At 41.6% G+C, this 16368-nt stretch overlaps 1 protein-coding gene across 4 annotated transcripts in view; it reads right to left on the reverse strand.

Moving 5' to 3' along the window:
• The window catches only part of LOC126203839 (choline/ethanolamine kinase), a 200067-nt gene that overhangs the window by 24477 nt on the left and 159222 nt on the right, over window positions 1-16368 (reverse strand). For all 4 annotated transcript variants that reach the window (XR_007540390.1, XR_007540391.1, XM_049938215.1 and 1 more), the window contains exon 3: window positions 2906-3134. Coding sequence is in view for 2 of the 4 variants with exons in the window: in XM_049938215.1 (XP_049794172.1) it covers window positions 2906-3134 (229 nt within the window). In the remaining 2 variants the exon portion in view is untranslated. The remainder of the gene's footprint in view (window positions 1-2905; window positions 3135-16368) is intronic.

The raw sequence follows: 16368 nt of genomic DNA on the forward strand, positions 1-16368 counted from the left end.
AGCTGTGGCTTTATAACAATGACTACTGCAGAGCAGTGTCATTATTAAGTAAAATAATGGATCAGTTCATCAAGTGACTTCTAGGGTATGTTTAAGGGGACATGGAATCATATTGTCAATGAAAATAGTCAATTTTTTGTCTTAAAATATTCTATGAGACTTCCTCTTTAATATTATGTATTGCTCTTTGTTTTACTACAATCCTAATCATATTAATTTACTGGCTTTCCAAAGTAGTGTGCTCAGTTTTTCTCCCTGTCATGGTCAACTGGAGATCTGTCAGTCTTTTATTGTGATTTCAAGACTGCTAGTTTCCAGTGATTAATGTGTGTTATGAGACATATCCCCAGCTACACTGTTTGCCAGCTTTGAAAAGATGCTCTCTTGTCTGTTTGCATATACCTTTAACTTCGGTGTTTATTAACGTGTGGTGAATACACATTTTTGTGTAAAGATGGCAATGGCTAGTGGAAAAGTGTTAAAAAAATGTGTGAACTAGTAGAAGAAAGTGAAGAACAGGTTACACTCAATAGGAAACATTGTTTCAATGACCCTTGAAAATCTGACCTGTACAACTATGCATTAGACTTTGTAGCTCAGGATGTAGCCCACAAAACTATGTGTGAAGCTGTAGATGAAGCAATAAAAGAAAATGAAAATTTCTGTGACCCCACAGTAGCTTTCAATGGTACACGGCAGAAGTGGGGTCTTACCTCCAACAATGGCGCTGTCACAGCTACAAGTGTTGACCCTGCAAAGGTGATTGATATGGCTATTGTGCCAAAATACTATTGCTGAACTAATAAACTGAATAACGAACATAGTGATAAGTGTAGAGCAAATTACCCAAGTAACAGTGGTGGTACTAAGGTTTCTGGAGTAAAGACGCTGTGAGATCATGCTTCTCAGTGGTATAATGTATGTTTTCTATATTATTTGGGGATGGTGATTCAAAAGCCTTCAAACATGTTATGGAAACCAAGCCATATGGAAACAATGTTGAGATACAGAAGCTTCAGTGCATGGGGCACATTCAGAAGACTGGAAGCTACACTTAGACGTCTGAATGTGACAGTGAAAGGAAAAATGCTAAGTGATGGTAAAAAATTAGATGGTAAAGGGAGGTTGACTGATGCTGGAATAGAATTTACTCAGAACTAGCAATCCAACAAAATACTAATGATGCACACACTATAAGGAAAGCTGTATGGGTCCTGTTTTTCCACATTACTTCTACAAATGAGCACCGTAGTCTCAGATTATATGCTGATGATCAGAACAGTTGGTGTAAATATAATAGGGGATGAACAACAAGAGAAGATTACAATCATTACCACAGTTTACAAGCAGTTGTAATGTAGGAAATTAAACTAGTCTTCAGGAATCTATCCAATATAAACCTCCCGAAGAAATGAAAGTGTGAACCCTAATGAAAGTGTGAACAGTGTAACATGGCGTTGTCTCCCAAAAACCATGTTTATGGGTATTAACACACATCATTTTGGTGGATATGATTCTGTGCCATCATTTAACCAAGGTAACATAACAAAATGACAGATTCTTGAGCTACTAGGAATTCCTGTTGGTTTCCTTTCCTGCAATAATATGAAGAACTGTTTTGAAAAGTGCAACTCATAGAGGAAAAAATTAATATTCAAGTCTCTGAACAAGATATTACAATATTATTTTTTAAACATTGCCACGATACATATGAGCATAAACTGTAAAAATATTAACTCTCTAGCTAATATAGATTCTGAGAAGAGGTACCTTACGTCACATACAATTTTACATTGCAAAGATGTCAATTCCACATCCCCTTAAAGTTTTTCAGAACACCATTCAGCAGCAATACGACTGCTGTGACACACAAAATAATACAATGTTAATAGTACACTGCTAATTTAATTGTCTTAATATCACAGAATTGTCAACCTATTCAGCAACAGGTTTTGTGAAAGCTTAGATGAAGTGAAAAGTTAGTAATAGATTTATCACTTTTCAATTGCCTAGTGGTAGTACTTGAGTTCTGCGTCCTGTAAGTAAGTACTGACCAGCTACTCTGTGTCTCTGTAATTTTATACATTTATCAACTGAATTTGAGGTACAATAAAGTAATTGCTATGTACAGTTTATATACATCATCATTCTGTAAGGTGGAGGTTAGTGGCCAGTTTAGTGCAGTGGTCCCAAATTGGTAATGGCAAAATTTGAGGATCATAAAAATTCAACAGCATTCAGTTGGAGGCAGCTTGTGGTATTAGACATTCTAATACAAAAGTCTCTGATCTGATAGTAAAGTGTATTCATTAATGTGGTAACATAGTCTCTAATATTCCTTTATGTCTAAAGCTAAAGAAACACTAAAATGCAGCAGTAGCTGTCACCGTGACAACAATCTCTTTGCACTACAAGAGTAATTTGTATGACAAATCTCTTCAAATAATTGTGCAAAAGTCTACTGTCTATTTGAATATTAATCCTTTTGACATATTTTAGATATTGAGTTTGAGTGGTAGCTAAAACACTGATAAAAATAATGTGGAAGTACAGTTTTAATACTTTGACCCAACAGTGATGGCAGCAATGAAGAAATAGTTGTGTTAGTGCCAGATGTGCTTAACCTATGATCACAACGATTATTAAGGAAGACAATATTTGGATACTAGTGATGGTATTGATAGAATTGCTAGTAATAAGGCTTATGTCCAGCTGGTTAGTCTGTGCTCTACACTCACAGAAGAGGGACAATGGTAACAATCTTAGCATTTGTTTCTGAGATCAGTGTGAATACACCACCATGTAGAATACAGCCTCCAACAACAGAATTGTTTTTGAAGAGTGGTGTGGAGCTCTGTTCACATGTGTGGCAAAGGTTCCATACAATTGAGAGGCAGAAGCTCACCGGTATGTATTCCTCAATGCGGCCTCCAGGGAAGATGCCGTGCAGCTTGGGCCCCAAGCGGCGCTCCGAAAGCAATGTGAATATCACAGACTCGGTGACGAGTGCCTCAAGAGCGCGCTCGCCGTGGGTCTGCCCGTAGATGCGCAATAGTACCTGCGATGGCTCACTGCCCTTGGGCCGTGTGTCCGTAGGCAGGGCGACGTGGAACAACCAGTTGCTTAGGCCGCCACTGCAAATAGATTAGTAACCACACATAACAAAAACTAAAGTCAAGTGTCAGCCATAAAGGAGCATGCACCACTGTATAAACAGGCCCTTCTGTCAGATCATTGCTGTATAAATACAATAATTTACAGAAGGAAATCATTTTGGGGGAAGAAATAGAAACATGTTTCTTGAAATCATAATGATGTTAGCAGAATGACCTCGTGACAGTGAAGCACACACTTGCTGTGGCAATGTCAATCATTACTTTCTGCTATTTGATATTGAATACTGTAATAGGATAAAACTGGAACTATCAGATGTTGGAGCCTACAGAGCATCCTAAACACTGATCACAACAGCAAAGTATTTCTATCAATCACATTAAAAGCAGTGCATGCTACTGGTGTAATTTTCACTGTTGGCGCTTCGTGTCTGATCTGTATCGGCAAATTATGGGCAGTACGGTCATGAACAAATGCATTTGTTAGAAAAAATACGTAATAGTGGTTTTAGTTTTCCCACAAATATATTCACTTCTCCACGTAATTGTCGTTTCCTTATAAATAGTCTCCATGAGGTTGCATTAGCTTATCCAAACTCTGTTCAGGGAAGTTAAACAGTTGACAACTACCTTCTTCGTTGCATGATCTTTAAAGCCTTGTCCGGCATGCCATTGTTTCAAGTGCAGCATGTCGGGATTGTAGGGTTGGTGGCCGAAAGTTCCAACGGAAATCCTGTACGAGTAACTGATCTCAGTATGGATAGTGTGTTGTCGTGGAGGAGACTACTCCTAGCAATGGTTTCCCGCTATGTCAATTTTTGGTAGCGTATCTCCTTCCCCCATGAACCATGGACCTTGCCGTTGGTGGGGAGGCTTGCGTGCCTCAGCGATGCAGATGGCCGTACCGCAGGTGCAACCACAACGGAGGGGTATCTGTTGAGAGGCCAGACAAACATGTGGTTCCTGAAGAGGGGCAGCAGCCTTTTCAGTAGTTGCAGGGGCAACAGTCTGGATGATTGACTGATCTGGCCTTGTAACATTAACCAAAACGGCCTTGCTGTGCTGGTACTGCGAACGGCTGCAAGCAAGGGGAAACTACAGCCGTAATTTTTCCCGAGGACATGCAGCTTTACTGTATGATTAAATGATGATGGCGTCCTCTTGGGTAAAATATTCCAGAGGTAAAATAGTCCCCCATTCGGATCTCCGGGCGGGGACTACTCAAGAGGGCGTCGTTATCAGGAGAAAGAAAACTGGCATTCTACGGATCGGAGCGTGGAATGTCAGATCCCTTAATCGGGCAGGTAGGTTAGAAAATTTAAAAAGGGAAATGGAGAGGTTAAAGTTAGATATAGTGGGAATTAGTGAAGTTCGGTGGCAGGAGGAACAAGACTTTTGGTCAGGTGATTACAGGGTTATAAATACAAAATCAAATAGGGGTAATGCAGGAGTAGGTTTAATAATGAATAAAAAAATAGGAGTGCGGGTTAGCTACTACAAACAGCATAGTGAATGCATTATTGTGGCCAAGATAGACACAAAGCCCATGCCTACTACAGTAGTACAAGTTTATATGCCAACTAGCTCTGCAGATGATGAAGAAATTGATGAAATGTATGACGAGATAAAAGAAATTATTCAGGTAGTAAAGGGAGACGAAAATTTAATAGTCATGGCTGACTGGAATTCGTCAGTAGGAAAAGGGAGAGAAGGAAACATAGTAGGTGAATATGGATTGGGGGGAAGAAATGAAAGAGGAAGCCGCCTTGTAGAATTTTGCACAGAGCATAACTTAATCATAGCTAACACTTGGTTCAAGAATCATAAAAGAAGGTTGTATACCTGGAAGAATCCTGGAGATACTAAAAGGTATCAGATAGATTATATAATGGTAAGACAGAGATTTAGGAACCAGGTTTTAAATTGTAAGACATTTCCAGGGGCAGATGTGGATTCTGACCACAATCTATTGGTTATGAACTGCAGATTGAAACTCAAGAAATTGCAAAAAGGTGGGAATTTAAGGAGATGGGACCTGGATAAACTGAAAGAACCAGAGGTTGTAGAGAGTTTCAGGGAGAGCATAAGGGAACAATTGACAGGAATGGGGGAAAGAAATACAGTAGAAGAAGAATGGGTAGCTCTGAGGGATGAAGTAGTGAAGGCAGCAGAGGATCAAGTAGGTAAAAAGACGAGGGCTAATAGAAATCCTTGGGTAACAGAAGAAATATTGAATTTAATTGATGAAAGGAGAAAATATAAAAATGCAGTAAATGAAGCAGGCCAAAGGGAATACAAACGTCTCAAAAATGAGATCGACAGAAAGTGCAAAATGGCTAAGCAGGGATGGCTAGAGGACAAATGTAAGGATGTAGAGGCTTGTCTCACTAGGGGTAAGATAGATACTGCCTACAGGAAAATTAAAGAGACCTTCGGAGAGAAGAGAACCACTTGTATGAATATCAAGAGCTCAGATGGCAACCCAGTTCTAAGCAAAGAAGGGAAGGCAGAAATGTGGAAGGAGTATATAGAGGGTTTATACAAGGGCGATGTACTTGAGGACAGTATTATGGAAGTGGAAGAGGATGTAGATGAAGATGAAATGGGAGATAAGATACTACGTGAAGAGTTTGACAGAGCACTGAAAGACCTGAGTCGAAACAAGGCCCCGGGAGTAGACAACATTCCATTAGAACTACTGATGGCCTTGGGAGAGCCAGTCATGACAAAACTCTACCATCTGGTGAGCAATATGTATGAGACTGGCGAAATACCCACAGACTTCAAGAAGAATATAATAATTCCAATACCAAAGAAAGCAGGTGTTGACAGATGTGAAAATTACCGAACTATCAGTTTAATAAGTCACAGCTGCAAAATACTAACGCGAATTCTTTACAGACGAATGGAAAAACTGGTAGAAGCGGACCTCGGGGAAGATCAGTTTGGATTCCGTAGAAATGTTGGAACACGTGAGGCAATACTAACCTTACGACTTATCTGAGAAGAAAGATTAAGAAAAGGCAAACCTACGTTTCTAGCCTTTGTAGACTTAGAGAAAGCTTTTGACAACGTTAACTGGAATACTCTCTTTCAAATTCTGAAGGTAGCAGGGGTAAAATACAGGGAGCGAAAGGCTATTTGCAATTTGTACAGAAACCAGATGGCAGTTATAAGAGTCGAGGGGCATGAAAGGGAAGCAGTGGTTGGGAAAGGAGTGAGACAGGGTTGTAGCCTCTCCCCGATGTTATTCAATCTGTATATTGAGCAAGCAGTAAAGGAAACAAAAGAAAAATTCGGAGTAGGTTATAAAATTCATGGAGAAGAAGTAAAAACTTTGAGGTTCGCCGATGACATTGTAATTCTGTCAGAGACAGCAAAGGACTTGGAAGAGCAGTTGAACGGAATGGACAGTGTCTTGAAAGGAGGATATAAGATGAACATCAACAAAAGCAAAACGAGGATAATGGAATGTAGTCAAATTAAATCGGGGGATGCTGAGGGGATTAGATTAGGAAATGAGACACTTAAAGTAGTAAAGGAGTTTTGCTATTTAGGGAGTAAAATAACTTATGATTGTCGAAGTAGAGAGGATATAAAATGTAGACTGGCAATGGCAAGGAAATAGTTTCTGAAGAAGAGAAATTTGTTAACATCGAGTATAGATTTAAGTGTCAGGAACTCGTTTCTGAAAGTATTTGTATGGAGTGTAGCCATGTATGGAAGTGAAACATGGACGATAACCAGTTTGGACAAGAAGAGAATAGAAGCTTTCGAAATGTGGTGTTACAGAAGAATGCTCAAGATAAGGTGGGTAGATCACGTAACTAATGAGGAGGTATTGAATAGGATTGGGGAGAAGAGAAGTTTGTGGCATAACTTGACTAGAAGAAGGGATCGGTTGGTAGGACATGTTTTGAGGCATCAAGGGATCACAAATTTAGCATTGGAGGGTAGCGTGGAGGGTAAAAATCGTAGAGGGAGACCAAGAGATCAATACACTAAGCAGATTCAGAAGGATGTAGGTTGCAGTAGGTACTGGGAGATGAAGAAGCTTGCACAGGATAGAGTAGCATGGAGAGCTGCATCAAACTAGTCTCAGGACTGAAGACCACAACAACAACAATCTCGGTCTCTTGAGTGTTTCGCAGGCCGCAGATGTGGGCTGTAACTGCTGATCCAAGATCCACTAAATCAGCCACATAGATGCGCAATCAATCCCATAAACAATAGCCATTATTGTAAGACTCGAGTAAGGAGGCGTTCATTTTTCGATTTAGGCGAAGTTGGAATGAGCCACAGCTTTAACTCTTGTTTAGATTATGCCGCCATATCCGTAACAACGTGAGGAAATAAATAATTTCCATCCATGTAAGTAGCAGGACAAAACGCTCGTCCACTTTGCTTTCTTTGCTCTTTGTGTGGTTTGTACGCAGTTTCAGCAAACACTTTGCACACAATTTTCAGTATCTGTGCTTTCCCGTGACAGTCGTGCAAATAGTGATACTCCCAACATGACTCCACTTTTTACAGGATGTCAGCGGTCTGAATTTTATTATTATAACGTGTGGGCACACAAAAGAAGATGTTTAGTGTCCATACTAAATTTCCCATGAGACGTGTGCGGTTGGAGTATCGTATTACAGCACGCACATCACAACTATAATTGTGGGAGCAACAAGTTTGGATGATAATGTTGTCCGCTTTCCCTAGACCCCCACTGTCGGGTTACTACTGTACTGAACACAACAGGCGAACAGCGACATCTGTCTTCGAAACCAATTCACAGACAGCGCTGCATTCGTACAACTTGTTCTGAGCAGACAAACCGTATTATAAGCAAACGGCCTTTACTTCTCGAATATAGCTTATTTTAGACGATAAACCCTTTACCTAAGATTGTAAAACCATGTTACAAAACTAAGTTCTTTTACTTCTGCGCCGGCCGCGGTGGTCTCGCGGTTCTAGGCGCGCAGTCCGGAACCGCGCGACTGCTACGGTCGCAGGTTCGAATCCTGCCTCGGGCATGGATGTCCGTGATGTCCTTAGGTTAGTTAGGTTTAAGTAGGTCTACATTCTAGGGGACTGTGCTCAGAGCCATTTGAACCATTTTTTTTTTTTTTTTTTTTTACTTCTGCACAAGGCTGCTTGCACAGTTTTGTCAACCACATTACCAGTCACATCGAAAATTGTAGGATTCGTGTTATCAGACAGCCTGCATGCTTCTTTTTCTGATAAACTACGCAATAATCAGTATTTAATTCCCGGTGGGCTTATGGTGTTTATCATTTTCGTCTTAGCAGCAAATACTGACAGCAAATACTGTCCAATATTATTGTTGTTCGTTATTTATTGTACCGAATACGTGTTAGCTAGGAATGCACTGTTATCTTCTGTCTATTGCGTCAATTTCGTCACTCTACGTCCTCTGCGTGTTTCACTGGCGTTCGCTCTGTTAGTGATCCTAAAAATTCTCAGTAAATTTCCTGCCCAAACTGATGCGTGCAGACAAATATGATATGGCTTTGTAACGAGTTATGTGACTTCACTAAGTGTTGTGAAAGCGTTGGTGGACGAGCAACTAACGTGTCAATGATGTTCGCAGTTCTCGAGATGATGTAACAGACGATGTTACGGAACTGAGGCAAATATTGTACTGTTGCAAAACATTATTCTTGTTCCAATAGATCGTGTGTGTGTTTTCCCCGTGCTCGAAATTTAACAGCGACTTTCTGCTTGACAACAGCTTACCGATAAGCTTGGTGTTATCATACGGCAACGCTGACACGACCAACGACAAACACGCCATCAACAGCATGGCGGCGAAAATACGACAATTACGCATATACCACTTGAAGAATGAAGAGAATGAGTGGCGATAGAGCTTGCTGGAAAGAAATGGACATCCTGAGGGAATAATTTTCTGTCAGGCATTTGTATGGTCTCACACAGGCGGCTGCAGAACCTGGAGACGACGGGAAGCAACCATGGCAATGGGGTTTACCTCGTTAGGACTGCAGCCTCTCGTCATAAAGTGGCTAACAGTTTGTGAAAACGCGAATAATGGTATTTTAAGCCCCCTTAACATGTTCTACTCAGTCTCAGCCATTTACTCCTCACTGCAAACTTTTTAAATCAAATAAAAAATACAATGTTTTAACTACATTAATATCCGTTAATGATACATTAGAGTAGGGGTTCCTAAACTACTTTTCGTCGCGCCCCCTCTGAAACATAAATTATCCCCCTCCCCGACCACTACTTTTCTTTTCCTTCCTTCCTCAACCCATCTCGCACTTTATGTAACATGATATCTATTTAATTCAGTCCAGCTATGAATTACAACAATAACAATAGTAATAATTTTTCGAGCACAAGAGTTAATTTTTTTATAATTTTTTATAATAACCATAGATTTGTACTTTTCACTGGTGGTGAAAGTTAACATTTATAACAAGTTTATAAATAACCGCAGTTGCGTTTGCAGTTATTGAAACGGAGCAAATATGTGTCTTTCACTACGTACACATTTCTTTAAAAATTAGCTCGCAAATTAAGTTACTTAAAGTTTAACTGTTTCCCTCCATGTTGCTTTCAATTCGTTTGGAATATTTTAATATTTGAAGTATCATGACGTACAAATGACGACAGAACAATAGTCGGCATTTAAACGCCAATTTAAAAGCTGTTACAGCCAATCTGATCATCCAAAAAGGAAATAAACAAGAATAAAAACGCCCACGGATCAAAATTCTCAACTTTTGCGATATTTGCAGATTTAGTGTGACGCGTGTGCTTGAACTTGTGAAGAAAGCAGATCCAGACTGAGTTGGGTCTTTGAAACAGCGGCTCGCAGATCCCCTTCCAGCTGGCGCCGAGAGCATTGTTTGGACGCTCATGCGTTCACCGCCGCCGTCTACCATCATGGTGTAGATGGTCACATTCTGACCGAAATACGTTACCATTACAAATAAATATTTCATTGCGGTCAAGACTGCTTTGACTGCGTCGTTCAGCAGTTTGACTTCCGGTTGCACTACTATAGAAATCAATGTGTGAATTTTACAGAAGGACAAACAGCACACAGTCTTGCCATGAAACTCCTTTCAGTTTCAGTAAATTCTGTACGGTAAAAAGCTGTAAATTCGGTACGGACGCCAACACAATTTGCTCATAACAGATTACCACCGAAAATAAATTCACCTGTAGTCCTCCCTTCCAGAATTTCTAAAACACACAGTCCCCGCGCATTTCATTTTCATAACAGCAGCATACAAAATCATGAAGCTGGAAAATATTTCCCATATCAATACTGTCATCAAGTTGCAGGACGAATTTTGTGATATCGTGAAGACTCGGTAGCAATTGATTTTTCATCATCTGAGAGGTATCGACTTCACTCTCGCCAAACGTTTCTCCATGCAAGATGTCGCACATTTTGACAGGAAGAATTATTTTCTCATGAGTAATGTATAATCATTTGCAATTAAGTACTTAGGACACATCTAGGGATTCCCTTGGGGCTCTCTTAGAGACTGATATCTGTTTTGTGATCTGGCATTTCCTTTAAGTTGTTGCTCATGACGCTTAGAAAATTCGATGGGTTTAGTAAAGTCTGGATGTTTTGTTGGAAGGTGTCTTTTTATAGGCTTCAAGCTACTATTGGGTAAATTCTTCAAACAAAGAACACATTGCTATCGTTCATTATTCAAAAGAATGCTGATAAATCCTAATGTCAGACAATCAACATGATACTTATGTACTTGGATTTTTGAGCTGAGAGCTAATCGGAACAGAGGAAGATGTGAAAGAAGACTGTATTTTCATCAAATTCGAATCTATTTCCTTATTAGAACTGTATACTTTCGAAGGAAAAGGGGCACTGGGCGAATCAGTTCTATGCGATCTCTTGATTTGTAAATCAGCCACGTATCTATGTGAATGCCGGCACTTTCATTCCTTTCTTTTAAATCCGGTTACCCACTTCCACTGAAAACGCAGTAGAATTTGACTTTTAGCTGACTCATTACCCGTGAACTGACTCCGGAAGCATGGCAAAACCAGATGGATAGTCACAATGACTGGTTAACAATTGTTATTTCAGTCAGATTCACAAGGAAGTGGCGGTAACATTATCAATCGGCTTATTGCCATTAGTGCTAGTTAATTTGTTAATCGCTCCCCTGCGCATGATTAGTGAAGGGGGTTCTGTGATGAAATGTTACTCGCAACTTTTCTCAGCATTCCTGCTGACAGGGTCTGCTCGTCAATTCTTGTGAAATGAGGCAGTAAATTGACGATGAACGAGCTTGTTAGTTCGTGGAAATAGTGTGACGCTAGCAATATTTGTTCACCGGAAGTTTTTTCTTACATAATGTTGTTGTTGTGGTCTTCAGTCCTGAGACTGGTTTGATGCAGCTCTCCATGCTACCCTATCCTGTGCAAGCTCCTTCATCTCCCAGTACTTACTGCAACCTACATCCTTCTGAATCTGCTTAGTGTATTCATATCTCTGTCTCCCTCTATGATTTTTACCCTCCACGCTGCCCTCCAATGCTAAATTTGTGATCCCTTGATGCCTCAGAACATGTCCTACCAACCGGTCCCTTCTTCTTGTCAAGTTGTGCCACAAACTCTTCTCCCCCAATTCTATTCAATACTTCATCATTAGTTATGTGATCTACCGATCTAATCTTCAGCATTCTTCTGTAGCACCACATTTCGAAAGCTTCTATTCTATTCTTGTCCAAACTAATTATCGTTCATGTTTCACTTCCATACAAGTTCTTTCAGAAACGACTTCCTGACACTTAAATCTATACTCTATGTTAACAAATTTCTCTTCTTCAGGAATATGAAATATAAATATTTCAATAAAAGCCGGCACCCCCTTTGATTATTCCCCGTGCCTCCCCCCTTCCAAACTTTACAGAAGCTCTCCTGCGAACCTTGCAGAACTAGCACTCCTGAAACAAAGGATATTGCGGAGACATGGCTTAGCCACAGCCTGGGGGATGTTTCCAGAATGAGATTTTCGCTCTGCAGCGGAGTGTCCGCTGATATGAAACTTCCTGGCAGATTAAAACTGTGTGCCCGACCGAGACTCGAACTCGGGACCTTTGCCTTTCGCGGGCAAGTGCTCTACCAACTGAGCTACCGAAGCACGACTCACGCCCGGTCTCACAGCTTCTGTAAAGTTTGGAAGGTAGGAGACGAGATACTGGCAGAAGTAAAGCTGTGAGTACCGGGCGTGAGTCGTGCTTCGGTAGCTCAGTTGGTAGAGCACTTGCCCGCGAAAGGCAAAGGTCCCGAGTTCGAGTCTCGGTCGGGCACACAGTTTTAATCTGCCAGGAAGTTTCGATTACGTGTAACTTGGATTCGGCAAGTCCTTGGTAGGTGTTGTGTTCCCGCCAATGGATGCAACCGGAGCTGGCGCGCTGAGACAGTTTCCGACAGGCGCCAAGGGCAGCGTTTTGAAGTTTTTCCACTAACCACAAGCGCGGCCCAATCAGCAGCCTACGTGCCGCCGCCATTGTGATGGGCTTCCGCGTTGTTATAAGCAGCGGGCACAGGCAGCAACGTACGGTTCGTGGTCGTCGTTGGCGTGCGACAGTTCTAGTGCTGAGTTCTCGGGTTTTGCATTTCGTAGCTACATTTCGTAGTGGAGATCAGCCTGCGAGACTTTGTCTACAAGTGGAGTCGCCCGTAGCCTTCCACAAGTGTTTAATACAATGATTGACAGGACAGACATTGTCATGTTGACACGCTTTCAGTGACGCACGCCTTGACAGGCCACTACTTACAGTTTTATCTGTCTGCAGACATATTCAATGGGTCGATGTACAATTTAAGTATCACAGCGCAATAAAGTGTATATTTGTGGTTCACTATCTGTTTGCACTGTCCAGCTCAGAGCACCTAAACGTAATGCGTCGTGTGCGAACCGTTCTACCGTGACAACCCGTACACATCTGTAGGTTTCCTGAGGACGGCAACTGACCGTCTCCGCACAGGTCACGCAGTTCCTGGGAGCGGAGCTGCCTCCCGGTAGCATACCAGGTGTGTTCCATCCGATTCAGATCAGACGAATTTGGTGCCCGAGATGCAGACTTGAGTTCTCCACCATGCTCCTCCAACCGCTGTAGTACGATTCTGGGCTTGTGGCACAGATTATTACGCCGCTGGAAGACGTAAAACGATGGGATACAAAGAGGTGCGCTGTTAGTTTCACTCAGGCCACAGCTGTCACGGTGCCTTCAACTATCACCATAGGTCCCGTGGAAGCGCAAGTGAATATTCCCCGCAGCACGATACTGCCCCAGCCGCGCTGCGCCCGTAGCCTGGTGGACTTTCCTAACAGCCATTCACCTGGATGACGGCAGCATTCAAGCTGGCTGTAGTTCGTTGTTATATTTTGACTGAACAGCGTGAGATGAACTCCAGAGGTGTGTGCTCGCTGTGACTGTGGTCCGCACGCCATGTTATCCCGGCTTTGTTAAGTACGATGTTTCCATATGAGCAACCACACTGCGACTAGAAAGCTATACGTTTTCTTTTGTGGTAGAAAGGTAAAACACAACCAGTTCCCAAAATACCTTTCAGTATACAAAGATCGCTGCCTCACCTTCAAAAAGCACCTAGAAACAACAGAACAGAAATTGACAACCCGAAACAGCTTGATTACAAAATTGCTGGACCAAGCTGGGGAGCATTACATATAGCGGCAGATGCACTGGTCTAGTATATTGCTGATTATTGTTCTTGTACACGGAGAAGTTGTCGTATTGAAACGTATGATGTACACCATAATGATACAATGACGCGAATATATGGAATAATCAAATCCACGCCTCTTCCACGGTTACTTGTTCTGCCGAATATTGCCCCTCTTTACCTTCGTCGACAGCTACGCATGACTCCAGTGGAACAAGATCGGAACTCGCCCTCCACATATCTGCTAGTAAATAATACTCGGAGCTCCTTGCCCCATAATAGGCTTTAAGTCTAGGTAACCTACTTGGAACCACACTTATGGCTTGAAAAGACAATGGAGATCAGAATGACCAAATCTCTGCGTTTTCTACACTATAGCAGAGCTCCACGCCATGTTGGTGTTTCACGCCCCGTCTTTAGAGACGTTTATTTTTCATACTCCGCTTACAAACTTCCGCTATTGAGTATGCGTATAGGAGGTGCGACCGAATTTTTGTTTTTCTTAAAATGATTTCTTTTGTCTATATCAATGCTATCCATTTCAAAATAGTCTCAAATATTGTGCACTTCAGCTAGCGCTTTCTCCCATCCCTCAAACACTTCTTCAGCTCTACACTTTGAATAGTTTTCAGCTCTCAGTGATGCGTTTATAATCTCACCTATGCTTGTAAAACAAAGGTCCTTTAAGGTCTCTGTATTAATTATGTACGACACTGTCAGAAAAGGAGAAAGCCATCAAATGTTGGCTTCTTAAAATTTAAAAAAAAAAATTGTAATTTTCTAAATCGCATACCTAATAAAACATTAAAATGTGATGATGCTACGTAGTCAACGAACTAGTCGTCACATTTTAATGTTTTATAATGTACGCTATCTAGAAAATTATCAGTAACTTTTTAATTTTACGTTTCCTTTGTTTTTAGGAATAGAAATAAAGTCACAACCAGCCCTGTCTGGCGAATATGGAGGCTGCGTCATCATTACAGAACTGTTTTTGGCAAAAAAACTTCAACAACAAGAAACTAAGTGTAAACAGGCGCATTATGGTGGTGCAAAACCCACGAACTGTTTCGCCAAAAATCCGAGCGTTTCTTTTCTTTCCTTACGGAATGCGTTGCTGAACTTGTACACAGTACCCATTAATGATCGATCGATCTTGTGCCAAGATTTCATGGTGCACTGTGCCATTAAAAGCGACGGGAAACGCAGTCTTATTTTACCGCACCTGTGAGGCTTTTCTCGGTCTTGGCGACCTTCAGTTCTTCCAGTGGGACGACTAAGCCTTGACGTCGACGTCATATCTGTCAGTTCATGTTTCTTCACTCCCTTATGACACGTTTCTGTTGTCTGCATCGATGCTGACATCTAGAGACTCTTAAGCAACTTGCATTCGCCGTTGTTTTTGTTCCATATTCAACAATTTTGGAAAAAAGTTCTGCTGTCATACGTTCCATACTCAAAACACCGAAAAATTTCATGGCTTAAGTTGATACGTCAACATCATCGTCCACTTGTTATTCGGGAATCGTTCATAACCATTTCCTTCGCGTTTTCCACGATCTTCAGTTGACGACCTGTGCGGCAACATCTTCAACGTCTTCACGTCATCTTCGGAACTCTTGTTTTATTCACGTGTAGAACTGTTACACTTTATTCCGTTCTTGTAGCAAAATTTAATACAAATTCAGATTAGTTTTTATCCAAAGTAAATGATCATCGATAAGATCGTAACATAAGTAATAAAAAAAAATACAAATGTGTGTGAACTTATTGGACTTAACTGCTAAGGTCATCAGTCCCTAAGCTTACACACGACTTAACCTAAATTATCCTAAGGACAAACACACACACCCATGCCCGAGGGAGGACTCGAATCTCCGCCGGGACCAGCCGCACAGTCTATGACTGCAGCGCCTCAGACCGCTCGGCTAATCCCGCGCGGCACATAAGTAATCCTTTTGCAGGCGACAACAGACTAAATATCAGATACGGGTAACACTGCTCAGATACTTTTCACTCATTTACCGACACAACAAAAAAATCGCGTGATAGCGTTTGAACACACGTCTTGGATCTAGGTACGCCCCCATATAGTAGTTGTAAGATGCAGCCAACGAATGCATTTCCAGGCAGCCGCAGCTGAGACTGTAGGTTTGTGGCGACAGGAGTTCTGCGTGGTCTGTCGATCACGCACTCAGCCAGCACACTGACGTGACGACGCGCTGGCACGTGAAAGCACGCACGTTTCGGCGACATTTGAGTTTACGAGTCCACAAACAGTGCTACACATGTCTTCCTTCGTCCTTGTTGAACCAGAGTGGCGACGGGCTAACATCGAGTGGTGACGACCCGCTGCGGTCGTGAGGGAAGAGGACATGTTTTGAAATCTTGTTCGAAAACAGGTTATTCTGCGCGAAAAATAGTAATACGAATACCTAGTATGTCAATTTCACTGACATATATGTTCAATATTTTATTCGCAGTAGTCTCGTCTTGATATTCCGCAGTTATATATGCGCTTCAAGGTCAAAATGAATAAACC

This window comes from Schistocerca nitens, chromosome 9, assembly GCF_023898315.1.
Source record: "Schistocerca nitens isolate TAMUIC-IGC-003100 chromosome 9, iqSchNite1.1, whole genome shotgun sequence".
In the NCBI taxonomy this organism is placed as follows: domain Eukaryota; kingdom Metazoa; phylum Arthropoda; class Insecta; order Orthoptera; family Acrididae; genus Schistocerca; species Schistocerca nitens.